Source organism: Phascolarctos cinereus, unplaced genomic scaffold (assembly GCF_003287225.1).
Source record: "Phascolarctos cinereus isolate Bilbo 61053 unplaced genomic scaffold, phaCin_HiC Scaffold_4;HRSCAF=312, whole genome shotgun sequence".
In the NCBI taxonomy this organism is placed as follows: Eukaryota; Metazoa; Chordata; class Mammalia; order Diprotodontia; family Phascolarctidae; genus Phascolarctos; species Phascolarctos cinereus.
Window position 1 is genome coordinate 548,318,101 of NW_027555847.1, and position 20,885 is coordinate 548,338,985.

The 20,885-nt window shown below is 37.7% G+C and overlaps 1 protein-coding gene across 4 annotated transcripts; it reads right to left on the reverse strand.

Moving 5' to 3' along the window:
- Positions 1-318: 318 nt before the first annotated feature.
- Positions 319-20,472, reverse strand: MRS2 (magnesium transporter MRS2). Of its 4 annotated transcripts, none has more exons than XM_020986840.2 (11): positions 20,047-20,470; positions 18,022-18,095; positions 16,170-16,206; positions 13,811-13,923; positions 9,183-9,356; positions 8,376-8,506; positions 5,968-6,084; positions 4,465-4,617; positions 4,094-4,211; positions 2,071-2,184; positions 319-640 (listed from the first exon to the last, which is right to left on the reverse strand). In XM_020986840.2, exons 1-11 carry the CDS (start codon positions 20,330-20,332, stop codon positions 530-532), a joined length of 1,428 nt encoding a protein of 475 aa, XP_020842499.1. In that variant the 5' UTR covers positions 20,333-20,470; the 3' UTR covers positions 319-529. The 4 variants fall into 4 exon arrangements, with proteins under 4 accessions (XP_020842499.1, XP_020842500.1, XP_020842501.1 ...); XM_020986841.2 differs by having other exon boundaries at positions 20,110-20,469; XM_020986842.2 differs by lacking the exon at positions 2,071-2,184 and having other exon boundaries at positions 20,047-20,472.
- Positions 20,473-20,885: the final 413 nt, after the last annotated feature.

Below are 20,885 nucleotides of genomic sequence, written 5' to 3' on the forward strand. Positions count from 1 at the left end.
CAACTCTGATTCCCTGATTATATGAATAATTTATATCACTCAATTTCACAATGTGCACGTGCTAATTTGCAAGTGTGAACATGCACTATTTTGGTGTGTGAACATGTTAGCATGTACTATATATAAGCTAAATATAATAATTTTATGAACAATCTAATTTTGTGCCAAATTCAGCCCTTCTTGCTTCATATCTCCATATAACACTCTTACATTCAATATATCAATGAAAAATCTCTACCAACAGCAGCTCTTTGAATACGTAGTTAATACAAGATTTTGGCCCCTTAAAGCAAGAAGACAAGCAAGACTGACGGACAATTTCACTTCATTCCTTTACTCTGAATTCTGACTTTATGAACTAAAATCCTAGTCTTAAGATTGCCATAGCTTATTGACATTCAGTGGTCATATTTTAACCATGAGTTGTTTTCAAGTCTTCAATTTTATTAAAAGAAAATAAATTAGAATAGTGCCAGAAGCTTCTTATGTCAACCACCAAAACCAAGATTTCAGTCATTGCTTGCCGTTCCTATCGGTTTGTTAGGATACTTCGGCTCGACCCAAAAGCATCTGTCCTGAGACTGTTCTTCATCTCAATTCTTCCACTTGCTTGGAGAGGCTTTTTAGGTAAAGAGGGCATCTAAACAAAGGAAGAAACCAATTTTATTTTAAAAGGGAAAAGGAGATCACATTAACTATAGCAACTGGTATACCTACATAAGTATTTACTATGAAAAAATATCATAGATAATAAATCAATTTCCTTAGTGACACTGCTGGCACAAAATTAAGAAAAATGGATACATTTTATACATTTGTATAACAATTTTTCTTTCTGCATCTAGATTTTGCTTATGACAAAGCCATGCATCAACTGCTTTCACGTGTCAAAACGTATCGTGTTCTGTATATAGCAAGAGTTTAACAGATGTTTACTGATAATGTCAGTTGTATTTCTTTACAATTTCCTAAAAGTTTATTTTTTCATAAATTGTACCACCTAGATGCACTTAACTATTTTATTTCTGATAAAATTGAAAGTTTAAGTAACAGACTATTTTGTTGCTAAATTTATAGATTGCAAAATAAAATGTGACCCAAGATGCATTACGTAATTTCAAGACAAGTTTTCCACTAAATAATGAAACAATTTTTTTCTTACCCAGGCCACATCATAATTTATAAATTATTTGAAAAATTAATAATTTTCATGATTCTGCTTTGATAAGGAAAGCTCAAAGACTCTATGTTATTCAAATGGACACTTTTATATTTGTCAAATTATATCACTACAATGGCAAAAGAAAACACTTCCAGGGGCAGCTAGGTGGCACAGTGCATAGAGCTCCAGCCTTGGAGTCAGGAGGACGGGAGTTCAAATCTGGCCTAAGACACACAACACATGATACTTATTAGCTGTGTGACACTGGGCAAGTCACTTAACCCCAATTGCCAAGTAAAAAAAAGAAAAAAAAAAGAAGAAGAAAACACTTCCAGAAGTTTCAATGTACCATTGCCAAAGCATCTAAAGGGCCTATTTTTATAACACACAGGACAAAAAACTCCTTGAGGTAAATAATACAAATTCTTCCAGGATCCTACAGAGAAGACAGTGTATTCAAATGTGGCAATGTAAAGAAAGGAAAAAGACTGGCAAATAATGTGAACCAACTCAACTAAGTTCATTAAGTAGATACTGAGTAACTACCTACATGAAAGATACTATACTGGATGCTAAGATTCTTCAGCATCCAGTAATAAGAAAATTTTCCATAGCATTTTAAGTTTTGCAAAGTGTTTACATACATTATCTCATTTAATCATCACAGCAATCTTGGAAGCAGCACTATAGATATTTACTCCAATTTACAAATGAAGAAATTGAGGCTGAGAGAGGTTCAGTGAATTGCCCAGAAGCAACATAGCTAGTAAGTGTGTAAATGGGATTCCAACACAGGTCCTCTGGACTCCAAGTCTAACACTATAAATTACCTCTCTGAAGTAAATACCTAACAGGAATGTCAAAGAGAAAATTAGAGTCATCTCTGCACACTTTCAAGTACAACATACCATAGGAGGTAAAGGAGCTTCTAGCTGTCGACCAAGAAATGAAAGCAGGCGCCTCCAGATGAGGCCACTTCCCATAAACATGATTCCTGTTACCAGCCAAAACACTCTATGGTCCTAAAATGGAATAAATAAGTTGACTTCTAGAAAGCCTGGGAGGACAGATGGACCAACATTCTAGTAACAGTAACAATGCACTGTCCCAAGTCTAAATTGAGCAGATTTTCCTAGTTTCAATAACCTTACAATGGTATGGGACAAATAAAATTCCCTTGATGATACCCAGAGACCAAGAAACATGAACAATTTTTTGAGCTAGAAGGAAACAGAAATCCTTTTAGAGTTCAATATCCTACCTGGCATAGAAATCTTTTAGAGAGAATCCCTGACAGAAAGACATTATAGCCTCTCCTTAAATACTTGTAATGTATATTTTTCAGCTCACTACCCAACAATCCTATAAGACAGCTGTAACTGTGAGGATGTTCTTTTTAATGGTCAGTTTAAATCTGCTTCCCGGTTAAGTCTAGGGATCACGAGTAAAATTAGGAATACAGGATTCTATAGCCTAATAAGAATATAGGAACATACATTTTTGTGTTCACTGTTATTTCTGAGAGCTCAAGAGAACATGACATTGCATTATAAGAGAACAGAACAGTCAGAGATAAATGTTTACTTAGCATAGGTGGGGAATATGTTCTGGTTACACACACACAGAGACACACACAGACACACACACACCATGGTCCTATAATCCCCGAGGCTGCAAAAAGTTTGTGAATGTTACATTCATGATTTTGGGAGCCAGAAAGGCACAAAGTAAGCCAGACTCTATGTTACCAACATGGCATGACATGACTCCTCTGGGGGAAGAAGCAATTGACTAAAGAGTACATATTTGATGTTCCTGTTTCCTTAAGTCACCTGAAGTATGCGCCTTCTTTTCTGCTGTTTGACCTCTCCTGTCTCCTTACCCTTCCCAAGCCTATCCCCACAATTTGGAAATAGCTGCAGAGGAAAAAGGATTTCAGATGCACCAGAGGCTAGGGTATTAAACCTACTAAATGTTAAAGCACCCAAGTGTCACACCAATGCCAGGAAAAGGGTGGCAATTGGTACAGTGTGTATGTACTTCAAAAACTCAAAATCATGGGTCTGTGAATAGGAAAGCCATTTTGCATGCCACACATGAATTTCAACTTTACATTCAATTCTAAAACAAGAGTGAAAGTAATTTAATTTCTTTGATAAGTCAGGAAGCACCTGAGAATTGTACATTTCTTTGGGGTCATCATTATGATAAAACGGAAATAGAAATTCCAATAAATCTTTAGTTTTCTAGATTTTAGATAAAAAAGTCATATACTTCTTTACAATTTCACATGAACCCCAACTCTAAATATGTGAAAAATGTCTTCTGAAGACTTAATCATTCTCAGTCAAGGAACTGGTTAAGATTCACTTCCTTCTTACACCTGTAGTTGTGTATCCTACATGAATACTACAGGAAGTAACTACCAGATCTGAATAACAGATAAGGAAAGCTCAAAGATTCTATGTTATTCAAATGGACACTTTCATATTTGTCAAATTATATCACTACAATGGCAAAAGAAAACACTTCCAGGGGCAGCTAGGTGGCGCAGTGCATAGAGCTCCGGCCTTGGAGTCACCTGCCTGATGAGTGACTATCCAGCCTTTGCTTAAATACTTCCTAGGAAAGTGTTCTCACTGCCTCTTTGGCATATCTCTCATGGTCACAAAGTTTTTTTTAAGGCTAAATTTACCTTTTTGAAACTTTAACCCATCGCTCCTTCCTTCTGGAGCTATTTATTTACTCTTCTATGTGGGAACCCTTCATATGCCAGTGTTCCCTAAGAGGTTCTGTTGTACTGCCATGAAAGACAGAATCCAGACCCAATAAATAACTACATACATAGACATGTGAAATAACAAAGTTGATGTACAACTCAACCCTCATTTCAAAAGGAGCCCAGAGTTTTTAAAAATAATAAGCTCTCACCTCTTCAAGGGAGGACTCCAAGTTCATTCCAAAGGCAACTCCCATTAGTCCAAAAAGTGAAAGAGAGAAGGTTCCCATGGTCAACTGTAGATTCAACCTCATCATCACATTACGATGGCTAGGGTAGAGAACACCTATTCAGATCAGAACAACTTATCTGCTGGCTACACTTTGCCTGAAAATCAAATATTCTATGTAGAGACAGCAATGTATCAAAATCTACACTCCTATCAAAGAGGCTACGCTTTCATGTAGTCTCTAATAATAATGGTACAGTTATGATATCTATGTTCTAAAACAATAAACCTAATCAGGAAGAGTAGCTGTTCAGTAAATAATTTTTGATGGACTTTTAGATAAGGTGAGCTTACCTGTCTAGATTGATGAAAATAATACTTTCTGAGTCATCAATCAATACTCTGAGCTCCCGAGCTTTATTGGAGAGATCATCAGCTAACCTGTAATAGTTTTCCAAAAGCAGTTCCATCTCTTCAGCATGGTCAATTCCAGTACTGCTCTTCTCACTGCAAATAAAAAAAATTATTTAGCTAGAGATATGCAAACATGTCACTTTTACATATGCATACATATTACACTATCACAAGACCTACCTGGTACTAAATTTAGTCCTGAGAGGACCTAAGACCAACCTCTAACAAAAGGCAAGGATTTTTCTTTTTCTGTGATAGTTCTCTGTGGGTGGTTGGCATGCTACATTAATAAGATCAAGATCTGTTTTCACATGTGTTCCTTCCTATACAGATAGGAAGATGAGGGGAATAAAATTCTATGTGGATACACACACTTTTGTACATTACATATAACTTGATTTTGAAAGAGGCAGGATATCCTAAACAGCAATAATGTCTAAGACCTTGGTCTTATCTTTTACTCCTTCTTCGTCTACAACATCAAATCAGCTAACAAATTCTATATATTTTTTTTCCCAGATTTGTCTTACATCTGCCTCAACTTTCCATTCCCATGGCAACTACCCTTGATCAGGCCCTTGTTATCTCTTAACAGAAATATTGCAATAGTCTAACTGGTCTACCTGTTTCCAGTTTCTCCCTCTGCCAAAAAACCCTTCCCAAAGCATAGCCCTTATCATGTCACTCTCTCACTCAAAATCCACATATGGCTCCTCATCAATCCACATATGGCTCCTCATCAGTCACTGAAAAAAGCCTAAATTCCTTAGCATTACACCTAAGGCCTTTTTTTGGATCTGATTCCAAGCAATCTTTCCAGCATTATCTCCCATGTTCTCTGTTACATATAAAAATCACAGAATTACTCTTCATCCTACAATCCAGGTAAACTGGCCTTTTCTCTATTCCTCATACATTATACTCACTTGTCTGTCTCTGTGCTTTTGCACTGCCATACCCTCCCTTCACTCCCACCTTTGTTTCACAAAGTTCCCCTCTCCTTTCAAGACACGGCTCAAGTACTATCAACTTCTGTAATAACTTTCCTAATCTCCCTGCTAGTGCCCTGCCCAATGAAATTACTTTTAACTACTTTGTACTTATTAGTATCTATTCTTTTTATATTTATTCTGTATGTACTTATATAATTACTTGTTGACTTCTTTGAATGTAAGCTTCTTGAAAGTTGATGCCTTCATTCTTTGTATCTTTAGTGCCTAGCACACAGTAGGGACTTAATAAATGCTTGTTGATTAATTGTTTGCACGTAGGAAATTAAATGTTTGTTTACCTGAATATATTTACTTGTCATAGAAAAGCAAATACATTAGCTGTACTCTTTGTACTAAAAAGTTATCATTAGAAATATTAACATAATAAGGCAAAATATGGATCTTAGGACATAAACTGTAAGAAAATGGGTCTGGGCTGTGGTAGACTTACAAGACTTCAGGATCACTCCATTTGGTTAGACAGAGTTCTTCCATCAATTCTTCTTCATCTAGTATTTCCAAAATTGACTCTTTGAAAACTTTAATATCTGTTTCTAATTCTGATAGGCTGTGGGAGTAAGAAAAATAATTAGGAACATATTCATTTAAAGGTGTTTCATTTATCTCATACAATTCACCAGTATTATATATTGATTTTAAAAATCTTTCCTAATTTCACATTACCCCTATTTATTTGTGACTTCATTCTAATAAGAATGACATCGTATGGAGTATTTTTTATGAACAATAAAATTTCACATTCTAGAACTGGAGAATGAAATGCAAAGGCTGAATATCTAAATAATATTTCATGCACAGATTAGACATCCTGGCTATGTATTAATGGAACAAAAAGTGAGCACAGTAATGTTGTAAAGGAAAAGACTAGAGAAATAGAGGAAAGCAATCACAGAAGTGGTTATTACTCTTTAAGTTGACAAACATTCCTCCTTATTCTCTAACACCTTCTGGACCACAAAGGATGCTCTGATGCCACAATATAAACGTCAACTTGGAGGGAAATCTCTAGCCAAGTGTTGGCCTTATGCTGTTTAGCATTTTTATCATGACTAGGAAGAAGGCTGAGATAATATGCTTAGCAGATATGCAGATGCCATGTAGCTGAGAGAAATGTGTAGCTAACATCTTAGATCCAAAAACAATGGGCTAAATCTATTTAAATGAAATTTAAGAGACCATATAAAGAACTACATAGAGATTAGAAAAATCTATTTCAAAAGTAAAAGATGGAAGAAGCTCGTTTAGACAACAGTTCATATGAAAAAATACCTTGATGAATAATAAAAATACCATGACACAACAACAACAAAAAGTATCATTATAGGTTGTATTCAGAGAGGCCCAAGAACGAGACCATAGGAAGTGACAGAATCACTGTACTATAGCTTAGGCAGAACACTCATGGAGTACAGAAATTAGTTTTGGGTGTCAAATTTTTAAAAGGACAATGACTAGTTGGAGCATACAAGCACTGGTTGAAAGGAATAGAGATATTTAGCACGAGAAAGAAAACTCAAAGTGAACATCACAGTTGTCTTCTAGTATCTGAAGGACTTTCTCAAGGAAGAGAGATTTGTTCTGCTTGGCCCCAGAGGACAGAAATAATAGTAATGGGTAAAAATTTTCAAAAAGGAAGTTTTGAATTTCCTGGAAGGAAAAACTTTATAAAAACATTAACTTATCAAACTGGCCTACTTTGGGAGGTAGTCAATTCCACCCTACCAGAGATCTTTAAGGGTAGGCTAGAAAACTACTCCGAATGTCATAAAGGGAATTCTTGTTCAGGTAGAGTTTGAACAAGATAGTCCCTGTGAGGCCCTCTAACCTTGAGATTCTATAAGTAGCCCTTATGTTGGAAATGCTTCAATAGTTAACTCTGGAATATATTTGTCTTTAGTGCAAAGTTTACGATCATGTGTGTATTCAATTTACCAACTGTAATCATTGAAAAGCTTTAGTTTCAGTTCAATTCCACTTAGCAGTTCCTTTTAAGGAGCTCATGAAACATTAAAAACTATTAAAAAACCCTAAAAAAAAATAAAACAAAACAAAAAAACCCCCAAAACCCTATCGAGGAGATATTGTAATAAGTATGTTAGGAGTGTAACAGAACATCCTATTTTAATCTACACAGTTAGAAAGGCTCTCTACCATACTTCTCCCCTCTCTACCCTTTTCCAGCTCCCCTTTATGTGTAGTCTTTCCTTATTAGGTGAGCACCTTGAGGGCAGGGACTGTCTCCATTGCTATCCCAGTGCCTGGAACATAGCAAACGTTTAATAAATGCTCACTTTATACACATATCTATTGATGGACACACTCCTTGCTTGTTCCTATAAAAGCTATAACATTTTAATACCAATATTTTTTCTGGGATCTTATGTGAAATGTCACCGTCTCAAAAGAATCAGGCTGCAACATATTACCAACAGTGACCTGCACATATGGCATAAGGGACAACAGCAAAAGCATGCACAAGAAAGGAAGTGAGGCTGGAGGTGAAGCAAGCCTTGCATGATGTGCAGGACCCATGAAATGGTAAAAGAACCAAAGAAGGCCTTTAAGCATACATAGTGTATCCATCTAGAGAAGATTCACATAACCATACGCAAGAATCGTACATACCAATAAGGCATGGGGGAGTTTCAGAACACACAAATGGAGGGAGTACATGCACAGATGAGAGATCACAGACCCATCAAAATAAGAAAGTATTTTCAACAAATATTTCAGTAATTATACTTAATTTTCATCTGGAATTATAAGAAATTCTACTTCAATAAGACAATTATTGAATGAAAAGTTGGCGTTCTCCCACTCATGATGTCACATATTTACCTTTTGCTATTTTGTAGTAAGATGTGCAGTTTGCTTCTGTCCACTGATGAATGTTTGGGGTCCACTAAAGCTTCCAGGGTCTCAAGAATGAGAGGCTGCAAAAGGCTAAGTTTCCCCTGAAGGGTGTTGATCTAGATAACAACATGACCTTTCATAAGAATTAAAACAATTCTTTTAGAATATTCTGGGTCAGTGAATCCCCTATTAACTACAAAAATCTACAATAACTAGAAATTTTCATAACACTTCAATGAATGGTAAGTGACTAGAACACTTCCAGGACTGGCAAACTACCCAAAGCCATTCTAAACCAAAATTACCCAGGCTTGAAATGCTCATTCTTCAGAGTTCTTCACAATGGCCCACATTTAAAGCTGAGAGGTTACTAAAATTCCAGACAAGACTCTCTTGCTAAAGAGACCCTTTTAACAAAAAGGGGAATTCATTAGTTAAAACAAAACCTATCAATCAGGAATCAGTATGGTCGCTGAAATAACCCATGGTAAAAACATTTCTAACTTGACTCAGCAATAAAAACAGTGGATGGCAGGTATCCATTCCCAAAAGGTTATTGCTGAAATAGTCAAACTGCCACTTAACAGATATATTTCAGTTGCTTCTCACATTCCCTTAAACACTCAGTTCCTATTCAGAAAAAAAGAGAGTAGAAACACTGAGGTTTCTGTTTTTGTTTTTTTTAAAGACACACAAATACGATCATCTAAACTTATACCATAATTTACACTAATTTATATTCCTTTTCAGTAGCATGTTTACTGCAAGTAGATAAATGAAAACCAGGCTCACCCAATACTGCAGAAGAGCTTCTATGACCCTAAACTCAAAGGGCAAGGAGTATGTGACAAGCTGACCCTCCCCAGCCAGCTGTAAAGGGAGTTCCCGGAAGAGCCACTGTTCCCAGTTTAAATTACGATAATCTAGTATCAGAAGATATTCTGGAGTGATCACAGCTTTCAAATACTGTAAAATAATATACAAACTGTTACATGATAAGAAAGAAAACAACAGAAATAGAGCATGGTTTCCCTCTAATACTTATAAAATTTGAATTCAGCATAAGTGAAATACCATGTCAAGGTTTGTGCAATATGATTGCTAAGCCCCTTGAGTTTTTTAGCTGACAGTAAATCACAATTCAAATATTTTTGAGATCAAGGCAAAGTCCCTCATTTTAATCTAGAGGACCTGGGTTATTTTAATGACTGACACGCTTATTCAAGGTTTGCCAGACAATTCCAAGTAAAGATAAAGTATTTACAACAGAGTCTTAACCTTCTTTTCTCTTAAAATATGCCCTGGTTGCACTGAGTCATTTTACTTAAATTCTAAAAGACTTTCATTTTAATGAACTTACAAATAATTGGCCCTAAATTCACTAAAACAGAAGCCTTTCAGAAAGCTTTCAGTATTTCACAAATTGCTGTGGACAAACAGTAAATGAAAAAACAAACACCCCAAACCACTAAATAAAGCAAAAGACTCAGGAGGTTTGTAATTTCAAAAATCCCAAAGGTGGGCTAAGTCCTTGGTCAGACTGGGAATGAGGAGATGGGTCGGTCAGTTTTGAATCTGCCAGTGACTAATGGCACCATCAGACTGAACTACAATACAATAACATAAAGGGAAGTTCTAATCAAGGCACAATCTGGATACATGTAGGCAGAAGTCTGCGAGTCAGGTCAATGTGTAGGTTTACTCTCTATGAGAGAAATGGGTAAGGAACAGCAAAACATCATTACCTGGGTGCCAGGCATTCCAAGTGCTACCATATGGTGGCAGATGCTCAGGAGGGGAAGCAAGTGTCTGTCAGTTACAGCAGGTGGAAGAACCCTTGGCACCAGGACTCTGACTATCCATACAAGGGCAAGGGAAGTGTGGAGCAAGGAGAATCTCCCTCTGTGTCCACATCCCTTGAGTAAGCTTTCCTGAGAAATGGTTAGGGGTGAATGACTGCAAACACCCAAGCTACACCTTACCAAAAGGCACAGCCCTGGGGAAGCATTCATCTATCAAGGGAATAGGAATTCTTGCCAAAGGAATTTCTGAACTTAAAGGGAGGAGTAATTATTGTCACTAAAAGCTGTGACTCACAAAGAGCTGAACTGAGCTAGTGTTCTGGGACTCATGTGCTTATTAACAATGAGAAGGGCTACAGAATACTACCCTTCAGGGGATGATAATTAGAATACATAAGCTCAAAATATATGTTATCTCATTTGATCCAGACAAGAATATGATAAGGTTGGCAAGAGGAGCATTTTAACTCCCATTTCACAGATAAAGAACTGGAGCTCAAAGAGATCCAATGTCTTGCCTAAGTTGAAGAACCATTAAGTGGTAAAGCTCAGATGGTAACTTGGCGCTCCTAATTCCAAGTTCACTGTTCCTTCTATGACAGCACATTACCCGGATGGAAAAATGAAATCTTCAGGATTGGCTTTTATCATTTCATAGGATCTGGTGTTGGAAGGAATTTGAGAGACCATCTAATCCAAACCTCTCGTTTTACTGATGAAGAATCTGTGCCTTGCCCAACAATGCCCATGTGGGATCATAGATTTAGGGCTAAAAGAGGCCTTAGAGGACATCTCTATTTTATCTTCATCAGCTCCTAATGATTTAATTATCATCTCTATGTAGATGACTCTCATATCTACATATTCTACAGCCTTTCTCCTGAGTTCCACTTCCATATGATTCACTGCCAATTGGACACTTCTAACTGGATTTCCCATAGACACCTCAAACTCAAAATGTCCCAAACACGATACAGTCCTCCTACAAAACCAACACTCTTATGAATATCCCTATTTTTGTATAGGCAACTACCATCCTTCTAGTCATCCAGGTTTGTAACTGATTTCTTTCTCAACTTCTTAACTCTTCCCTATATCCAATCAGTTGTTGACCCATGTTGATTCTACCTTTATAACATCCTACATTCACCCCCTTCTTTCTTCTCAAATAACCACTACTACTTTATTTCAAGCCCTTCTCACTTTTCAGCTAGACTACTGTAATAGCTTCCTAATTGACCCTACTGCCTGCCTCAAGTTTCTCCCCTCTCCAATCATCTCCTATATAATTGCAAAATCATTTTCCTCAATTACAGGTCTGACAGACACTCTCCTACTCAATAAACTCCAATGGCTCCCTAGTACCTCTAGGATAATATACAAACTTCTCTATTTGATATTCAAAATCTTTTACAACTTTGCTCTAACTTATCTTTCCAATTTTAGTATATATAACACCCTTCCACTCTTCCCTTTATGTACTCTTCAATCAAGTCAAACTGTCTTTCTACTATGTCGCTCGTGACGTTCCAACTTCCATTTATAGGCCTTTGCAAAGGGTGTCTCCCAAACGTGGAATGAATTCTTCCCTCACCTCTGCCTCTTAGAACCCCTAGTTTCAGCCAAGCAATATCTGCTACATGAGACCTGCCTGTCAAAAATAATTAGTTTTTATTTTGTATATATTTCTACATGTACATGTTATTTTCACTAATAAAATGCACACTTCCTGGGAACAGATATTATTTCATTTTTGTTTTTCTATCTCCAGTGGCTGACAAAGTGTTTGGCACATAGTAGGCAATTAATATTCACTGAGTAACCAACTTATGACTTACCCCCCCTGCCTTTTTTTTTTTTACAGATCAGAGGCTCTGAAAGGTTAAGTGACTAGACCAAGGTTACACTGGCAAACAACTAATTCTCCAGGTGGTACAATCTACCTGAATGAATTCCAGTTAGTGTCTGGGAATATTTTCAGTAACCCTCCTGCTCATCTTCCCCAGTTAGAATATAAAATATTATTACCAAAAATTATTCATGAAAAAGTTGGTCCATCATGTAGGGAGCTATAAAGAACTTTCAATTTCTACAACTATTAAAAGTTGAACTTGAAGAAAAGTTGAACTTAGGGAAAGCCATGACCTCATGCTGTATCTACATAAGTGTCATCATCATCAAGGATGAAAATTTTTAAGCTCTAGCTAAGTCACCCTCAAGACACTCCAGCACAAATTCTCTTTCTTTCCCTTCCTCTGCTCTCTGAAAAAAAAAAAGCTTAATGCAAATGGGATAGAAGAATGGGGAAATGCAGAAAGGACAAAATTGTTCAATATCTCACTAATACACATATCATAAGTGATATTCTAAATGGGCTGACAAATCATAATAACTAATAACTATAAAAATGATATTCCAAAAAAGGTTTGAAAAAGCTTCACTTCCTAATTTAAAGGATATCTGCCAAAGCTATACTGCCCAAGAAGCTTTGCAGTTGCACGTTTCATATCATATTTATGAGGGGAAAAGCAAATAGCTAAAATATTAGCTGATAAGATGTTTTCCCAAGATAGTTCCATGGCCACTTGCTATGGACCTGTCATTCACATTATCTATTTCAACACAGCACAAACTCATGTTCATAATGATGATGATAAGCCATCAAAAAGGGATAAATATATTTGGTATTATTCTGCTTATTAAAGTGAAGAACTATAGAGTATATTTTTTACTTTCCTTTAAGAAAAATAATAAAGTTCTAATACTTTAGGGGTCCTCATTTATCTGGAAACCTTGGCCATCTAGAATATCTCAATCCTTTGGGGCTTTGAATTATTTGTTTTATATGCAAAGAACACAGATTTAAGCATTTACCTCTTCAATACTTTAAGGGGCTGTGATTTCATCCCAGTGGCAATTCTTCACCAATACATATCACAATCACTCTATAATGTAGATGATCTTTCGGAGTTACTATGGCTGACAAATTTACTGCCCTGCCACCAACCACTAAGGATGAGCTGCTCTAGTCTTCACTAGCTATATCCTTAGATAACAGGCACAGCCCATCACCTGTCCCAAACTCGAAGCTCTTCTAGGCTGGAAGGAAATTCCAGAGCCTGCACTCAGCCCCTTGAGCAGGACTTAGTGGAGATTTTGAATATATGTGTAAAAACTGTGAAAAAGAAGAAAAAGTTGTATTACAACTGATTTTTAAGGTGAGCTCATCAAGAGCAAAGATACATTATTTAGGACCAAGGCATAAAATGACCTCTGGTGAACAATATGAAAGCACCAAGGAACTAATCAAGAACAGAGTTAAGATCCAGAGGAAAGAAGTATTTTTTGTTATGGATTTAGACATGCAAAGTATGTACAATGAGAATGATAAGCATCATTCTTCTCTACAGCCAGCAAGCAAACAATGCAACTCTAAATTGAGTGACTCTCAATGACCAAGGTGGGACACTTGGTTAACAATGTCTCAAATAGGCATTTTAATAACAAAATTACTTCTAACTATGAACTATCTACATAATCATAATTCAATACAATTAAGTGTAGATATCAACAATAAGTACTCAAAGGAAGACTATAAATGAAAATAAAACCCTTTACCTCCATTCTCATGATAATTCTATTGTTCCTGGTTGTGATACTCATTAAGTGCTGAAATCGTAAATCTCGAGCTTGAAGACCTAATTCCTGGTATAATTCTATTTTCTTTCTTTCTAAAAATCAAACAGTTAAGACAAAAAAATTAAGATGTTAAATAAAATACAGCTTAATATCATAAGATATTTCAAAGACATTTCTTGATGTTTTTAAAAATGTTATTTGATTAAAGAAAACAAAAGTTATGGTGACTCTTTTGGCATTCTAAAGTCCCTAGAAATAGTTTCCCTCAAAAAAAAAATTTAGTTCTTCATGAGTAGTTGAAAGACTTAAAATTTACGTAAATCCATTTCTTCTGTGGAAAGAATGCTCTCCACAATTCAAAGTCACCATACTGTATCATTAACCTAAGAATTTAAACTAAAAACCACAATTGTATTACACCAGAAAACATTAAGGATTCTAAACAACTGCTAACACAAGATACTGTACCATGCAAAAAATGCCTTGCAGTAAACACAGCTTTATGACCTACAATTTATCATACTGTAGCAATAACCATATTAGTGATCTAATCTTCAATAAGAGACAACACAGCATAGCATGACAGATTAAAGAAAGCAGCCCTCAAAACCTGGAAGACCTTGGTTCAAGTCCTGCCTTTATATCTACTGGGTGTGTGACCGTGGGCAAGTCACTTAACTTTTTAGTACTCTAGGACAGTGGTGTCAAACTCAAATAAATATTTGGGGGGGGGGGGAGGATGTCGGCACTGTATGTAAGGATCCCTGCAGGCCTCATACAGACTTTACAAATCATGTGTTAACATTATTTATGTACAACTATAGTTTTAATTAATTTTGTTAAATATTTCTTAATTACATTTCAATTTGGTTCAGCTGCACTCAGGAGTGTTGAGGGGCACAATGCAGCCTACAGGCTACATGTTCTAGGAGATTTTCTAAGACTTTAAATTGCAGACAACTTGCTAACTTACATTGGTAGAGGGAATTTCCTCATCTGGGAGTTCCCACAGCTCCAGTCCTTATTTCTAATCTTTAACACTTCAAATTTGCCAGCAGATTATTTAAATTGTGCTTGCTTCTTAAAGCAGTACAAGAATTCGAAAAGGTAAATTAAGATATGTTAGATTTTCATAGCTGAAAAACAAGAAAATCATTATCTTGGACAGAAGGTTAGAGGAGTCCCAGGAATACATTCTATTAACATTAGTGCAATACTTTTTTTTTAAGTGCATATTCTAAAACACTTTATTCTAGGCAGCAAATGACCATACATCTGTGGTTGCAAAAAAAGATTCAAAAAATATAAAGTCACACTGCTGTGAAAAGATGACAGTGGTGCCTTCTGTGCAAGGGGATCCTAAAGAGATCTTAACAATCATCTCTGTTAAGGGTTAAATTGATTAAGGCAAGAAAAAGCTCAGGTCTAATGGTATAAAGTCTGAGGATGAATCAAGAATGTAGACTCAATGAGGTGTTTGATGACTTAAAAGAAGAAGCTCTTTTTCTCTTTCCTCTCTGATCCGTATTTGGTTGGAAATTCGGCTACATTCTAAAATGGATGGCTGGTTATCTGAGAAATAGCAAGATCCAAAAGGGAAGAGAAAAGAGATGGTAATGAGGGACAATTACAGTCCCTGTCAAGAGATAAAGAGCAACAAAACAGGGATCTGAACCTAAGGATGAACCAAGGCCACAAGACGCAAACATTTGCCTAGAAATAAGGGGAGGGATTACCCTGACACATGAAAGCAAACAAAAACTGAGGTGGGATGCTGAGGGTCAATGACTAACTGACATCTGGAGAAGAAGGATACCAGTAAACTTCATGGGGGATGGGAGGAGAATGAGATGAGGCCTGATGAAGATAATTTCCAGTGTTCAGACCATGAGGTAGAATTAGGCCACATTAGTGCTGTGAGACAATTCCCACAGCTACTTGTTGGAACCCTGTGGAATCAATAAACACATGTGAGCTTGTTGTCTCTATGCTACTCTGTGATTTCTGTTCTCTTCAGGATGAGACAGGGAGGAAAGAAGAGAAAAGTCACAATGGGAAAAAGTCTCAACCTAAGTCCGTTACTTTACAGATGAGAAAACTGCTATCCCAAAGAGACTGAACAATTTTCACACAAGGTCACCCAAGTACTAAGCAGAAGAACAGGAATTCAAAACCCAGGTCCTCTTATTTCAAATCCAGTGTTCCCAAACTCAGAGAAGAAAGCACCCAAAACACTGCACTTAGATACAATACAACATTTTAGTTTACATCTGATTCACTTATTAATGGAGTAAATAAATGACACTGTTTAGGGGAAAAAACAAACAGTGATACCTACCAAAAGAAGAAACATTCCCTTCCTTGTCAAATTTTGTCTAAAAAGAGATAACAGAAATTTGTTACTTTTAGAAAGCATAATTTATCTCATTGAAATATTTCCTGTAAATAGTTCAAACAAAAACACAGAACATTCTTTCAGTATGTACTGATGGCTATCAGGAGGTAAATTTCTGTAACTACCATCTTTTGGTAAACAGGCCCCAGAAGAAGATATTGTATAAAAGAATACACACAATTAATGTAAAATGATAGGCAGTAGTGTTTTTAATGCTTGTCCCAAGTTAAGACTTGAAAAATTATTTTTATTTCCTTTAGCCAAATACTATTTATCAAACACTTTTCATGCTCTATACACATCACTTCTCTACGATATAAACAGCTCTAGCCTTCCTCTTAAGCTCCAGCCCTACATCACCAACTGTCCATTGGATACTTCCAAATGTATATCTGGTGGGCATCTCAAACTCAGCACATCTGAAATGAAAGTCATAATCTTTCCCCAAGAAACTCAACCTTCTTCTGAATTTCCCTATTTCTGTTCAGGGTGTCACCATATTTCTAGTTACCTGAGTTCATAACCTTAACACATCCTCAACTCCTCACTCTCCATCATTCCAAGTATCCAATCAGTTGCCGAATCATGTATATTTCACAAATCTTTCAGATCATACCTTTCTCTCCATTTTCATAGTTACTGTTCCATGTCAGGCCCCTATCACCTCTTCAGTGGACTTTTCCAATAGCTTCTTAATGGATATTCTTGATTCAAGTCTCTTCCCTCTCCAATCTAGCCTCCACAAAACTGCCAAAATGATATCTCCTCCTTAATAACCTCCAGTGTCCCCCTATTTTCTTTAGGATAAAAATAAACTTCTTTGTTTGGGATATAAAGCTTTTTACAACCAATTCCAGTCTACTTTTCTAGCCACATCATATATTTCTTCTGTTCAGTTCAGTCCAGACCAGTACAATCAAATAGTCCCTCTTGCTATTCTTCCATACTGCAGTCCATCTCCCATCTTCATGCCTTTGTACAAGCTTTCCCTTGTATCTGGAACACCATTCCTCTTCAACACGGATTCTTAAAATTCCTAGTATCCTACGTGTGTTGGCTTAAGTGAAGTATTTTTACATGAAATGTTTTATGATCTAATTGCTATTGCCTCTCCTTTCATTCCTGTCTACTTATGTATGTTATATATTTTATACATATTGTCTCCTTCCCCCCAACTGAGGGTAGAGACTGTTTTATTTTGTCGCTGTATACCCAATACAGTAGTATTGTACAGTAGTATAGTAGCTGTCACAAAGCAGATTCTTAGTGCATGCTTGGTGACTGGCTGATGATTTCCTATAGGCAGAGGTTTAAATCCCAGCAAGGGCTAAGGGCTATCTGTCCTTCTGAAATGGATTTGCCAGAAATATTGTAGTATTAATGCAGAAATTCTAGAATTTTAATCTGGTAGATTTTGTTCTAGTTCACCACAGAGTATACCAGAATTACTGTGCAAAGGATTTCATCAGCTCTGTGTAATCATAGTAAGTTTATCTGGTTCCCAAGGCCTTTTCAATATGATTAAGCAAAACATTAAACATATAAGGAATTAATATAAATCTATCATTTCATTCCCCCCAAAAGAAAATAAGTTATGTCTTAGGATTGAAAACAGAAAAAAGGTAGTCTAAAAATAGAAGAGGAAAATCAATCATTTGTTAACATGAGACCACTCTTTCTAAAGGGAACACTTAAAGGACATTATGCAATCCTGTTAAAGTTCAATATGTTTCAAGGTGTTTTTTAAAACAAATATTAACCACAATAAAGTTGGAGAAAATAGTAAAATGCTTACCACAGTAAATACCGGCGCTACACTAGCTAAGGTGGCTTGGGAAGCATCAGAAGTACTGAGTCGAAGAATTTCACCTGAAAAAAACAGAAAATATCATGCTGTGAACAATGTTGTTATTTTATTCCCATATACACAAAAGTAAATTATTTTGAGCTAATTATGTGGACAGATTACTGGGCGTTTTATTGTTTCCCTTCTCTCTTGCCTACATTTAGACCATTTCACTACTTGCTAGCAACTCTACCAGACAATAAAGAAGAGTAGTAAAAAGAAGTTGGAGCAGCTAGGTGTCACAGCATGGATAGAGTGCTGGGCTTGGAATCAGGAAGATTCATCTTCCTGAGTTCAAATTTGGCCTTAGACACTTACTAGCTGTGTGACCCTGGACAAGTCACTTAACCCTGTTTGCAGTTTCCTCATCTGTAAAATGAGTTGGAGAAGGAAATAGCAAACCACTCCGGCATCTTGGCCAAGAAAAAACCAAATAGTGTTATGAAGTGTTGAACATGACTGAACAACAAAAAGAAGTCATGCTATCATTAAATAATTTTTCTATTTAGTTCTGACAAGTTTGGGAGACAAATCTTACAATTAATGACTAAATGAGATGTGTGGACAATCTATGGATTTTAATTATCTATGTTTGCTTTCTTATTGTTATGGTAACTCAATTCATTGAACAAATATCTATAACAGGTAAAGTCAGCAAGCAATGTGTAAGATTTTTAAAATGTGTTTTCTTTCAAAGTGCTCTAAAAACCAGGAGAATTTTTTCAAGGTCTTCTTTATTCTGTAGTATCAGAATCATGTTCACACGCAATGATGTTGATACATCTGTTTCAGGTACCCTCCCCTTTTTTTCAATCATCAGTAAGAATTTAAGTGCTAACTTTCTTATGTCACTTTATTATTACAATAAATCAGAGAAGGGGATACAGAGTGAGGATATATGGATGAGAAGGGAATTGATATAACCATCACCTCCAAGGCATCAAGGGCTTGGCTGGGGCTGTACACAAGGCATCTGCTTTGTGCAGGGTGTGGGGAGATGATTAATCAAGAAGCAAAGAGGCTTGGGATGAAGGGAGAACTGAGCCCCTGCTCTGGAAAAAGAACAGGAGCTGCCTATAAACCAAGGCACCAGTTTCCCAGGAGCTCCTGAAAGGAGGGTGTATCTCTAAGCACTTGCTTCAATTGCCAAACAAGAGGCCTGGCAGAAGGGGCATCCAGTCTTCCCTAGACTATTTCTCTCAGGACTGGGCATGGGGATCATTACATCCAATAATAGGTCCATGTGCCAAGCCAGTCTCTTGACCTAAGGTTTAAGAAGCACTTAAGGGGTCCAGGAGAGTGGAAAGAGTTTAAGAAGCCCTGCTCTAGAGTACTCCAGCAATTGTGTGGCTGTCCTACTTGGGGGAGGGGAAGTGAAGGTAATCTGTGGAGAGTTGGGCAGACTTCAAGATAAAATGGAGAACAAAAGGGACTGGTAGCATGGGGTCACAAAGAATTGGACAGGACAGAACAACCAAGAGAGGGGCACTGTGCTCCACCCTAGAGATATAAACCCCAAATCCCTGCCCTCTACAAAGGGATATTCAAAGCTGATGTCAGTTTTGCCCATATGGAATCTTTTTAATACTGACTGTGATCTTAATGATTCTTAATGCTTCATGACTCCTAAACTCTAATATAAGAAACCATACTTTTAGGCTGCTCCTTCCCACGTGAGCAATTAGGGAGAAACTCAACTTGGCAAGCTCTGGAGTGGCAATGGGGAGGAGTGGGTGGACACATTTAAGTGTTGGGAAGAGGGCGGGATGGAAGAGGGCAGAAAATAAGTCTTATTCAGTTCATAAGCAGTTCACAACTTAATACTGGGCAGAGAGGATAACTACAAAAACTTGCAAGACAATCAAAGGAGACCGAGCTAGGAGAGATTGCACAACGCTCCCCAGGAGGATCCTGGGAATTCCATGTGACGGGGACCGGGAAGGGTCAAATCGGGCACACGGACAACGCGTTTACCTCCAGGACCGATCCAAGGCCTAGGCCCGCTGAGAAGGCTCGGGGGAGGAAGGGGCCGTATACCTGATCTACTGGGCCGCCGGGGCTCACAGAGCTTCCGGAGCCAAGTACTCCGGGGCAGCCCGGTTCGGTTGTGTCTGGGAAGCGGCACTCCGGCCCAGGGTCCGAGGGAGGAGGCAGTGAGGAGGGCTCCGCGGGGCCGGGTCAGCGCTAGCGCGCCCAGGCCTCGCTGGGGCCGCCCCACAGCTCGGGGTAGGAGCCGGGCTAGGCTAGGAACACAATCCATAGCGTTGGAGAGCGGAAGCCTCAGCTGCCGGCAGCGAGATCCCTGCCCTCACGCCCCGGAGCAGCCATCAAAGCTCCGGCAACTGAGAAGTGCCCTCGCGGCCCGCCGGCTGAGCAGGCGCAGTAGCGCTCCGGCCCCGCGCGTCCCAAGTGCACGCTGCTCCCCGCCTCCTGTGGGCGCCCGCCCTCTTCTCACCGTAGCCAATCAGAAGCGGATTCCGCTTGTCACCGTTTTACTGGGAAGGGGGGAAACAGATGCCGGGTTCCAGGTGTTTGGGTGTATATACCTGGACTTCCTGAGGGGCTTGTGTCACCCGGCTACTGTTGGACTTGACTGGCAGTTTGTTCTTGGCTGTTCTGGGATGCTGTCCATTGGGACAAAGTGGGAATAATAATACCCCATCTCCCAGGGTAGACGCGAGGAAAACGAGAGGAATGCATGAATGGTTATATTTTGTACTTGGGTCCTTGGCCTTAGATGAATTCTAATGCAACTTTTTTTTTTAAATAAAGACATTATCACGAACTTGTCTTAATTTGCAGATGAGAAACTG

Bases quoted from the DNA above. Each gene is read 5' to 3' on its own strand.
- MRS2 (XM_020986840.2), bottom strand. From the start codon at position 20,332: ATGGATTGTGTTCCTAGCCTAGCCCGGCTCCTACCCCGAGCTGTGGGG. The intron at 18,096-20,046 runs GTAAACGCGTTG...TGTTTTTTTCAG, and splicing joins GCCTTGGATCGGTCCTGGAG to GTGAAATTCTTCGACTCAGT. The intron at 13,924-16,169 runs GTAGGTATCACT...TTTGATTTTTAG, and splicing joins AGGGAATGTTTCTTCTTTTG to AAAGAAAGAAAATAGAATTA.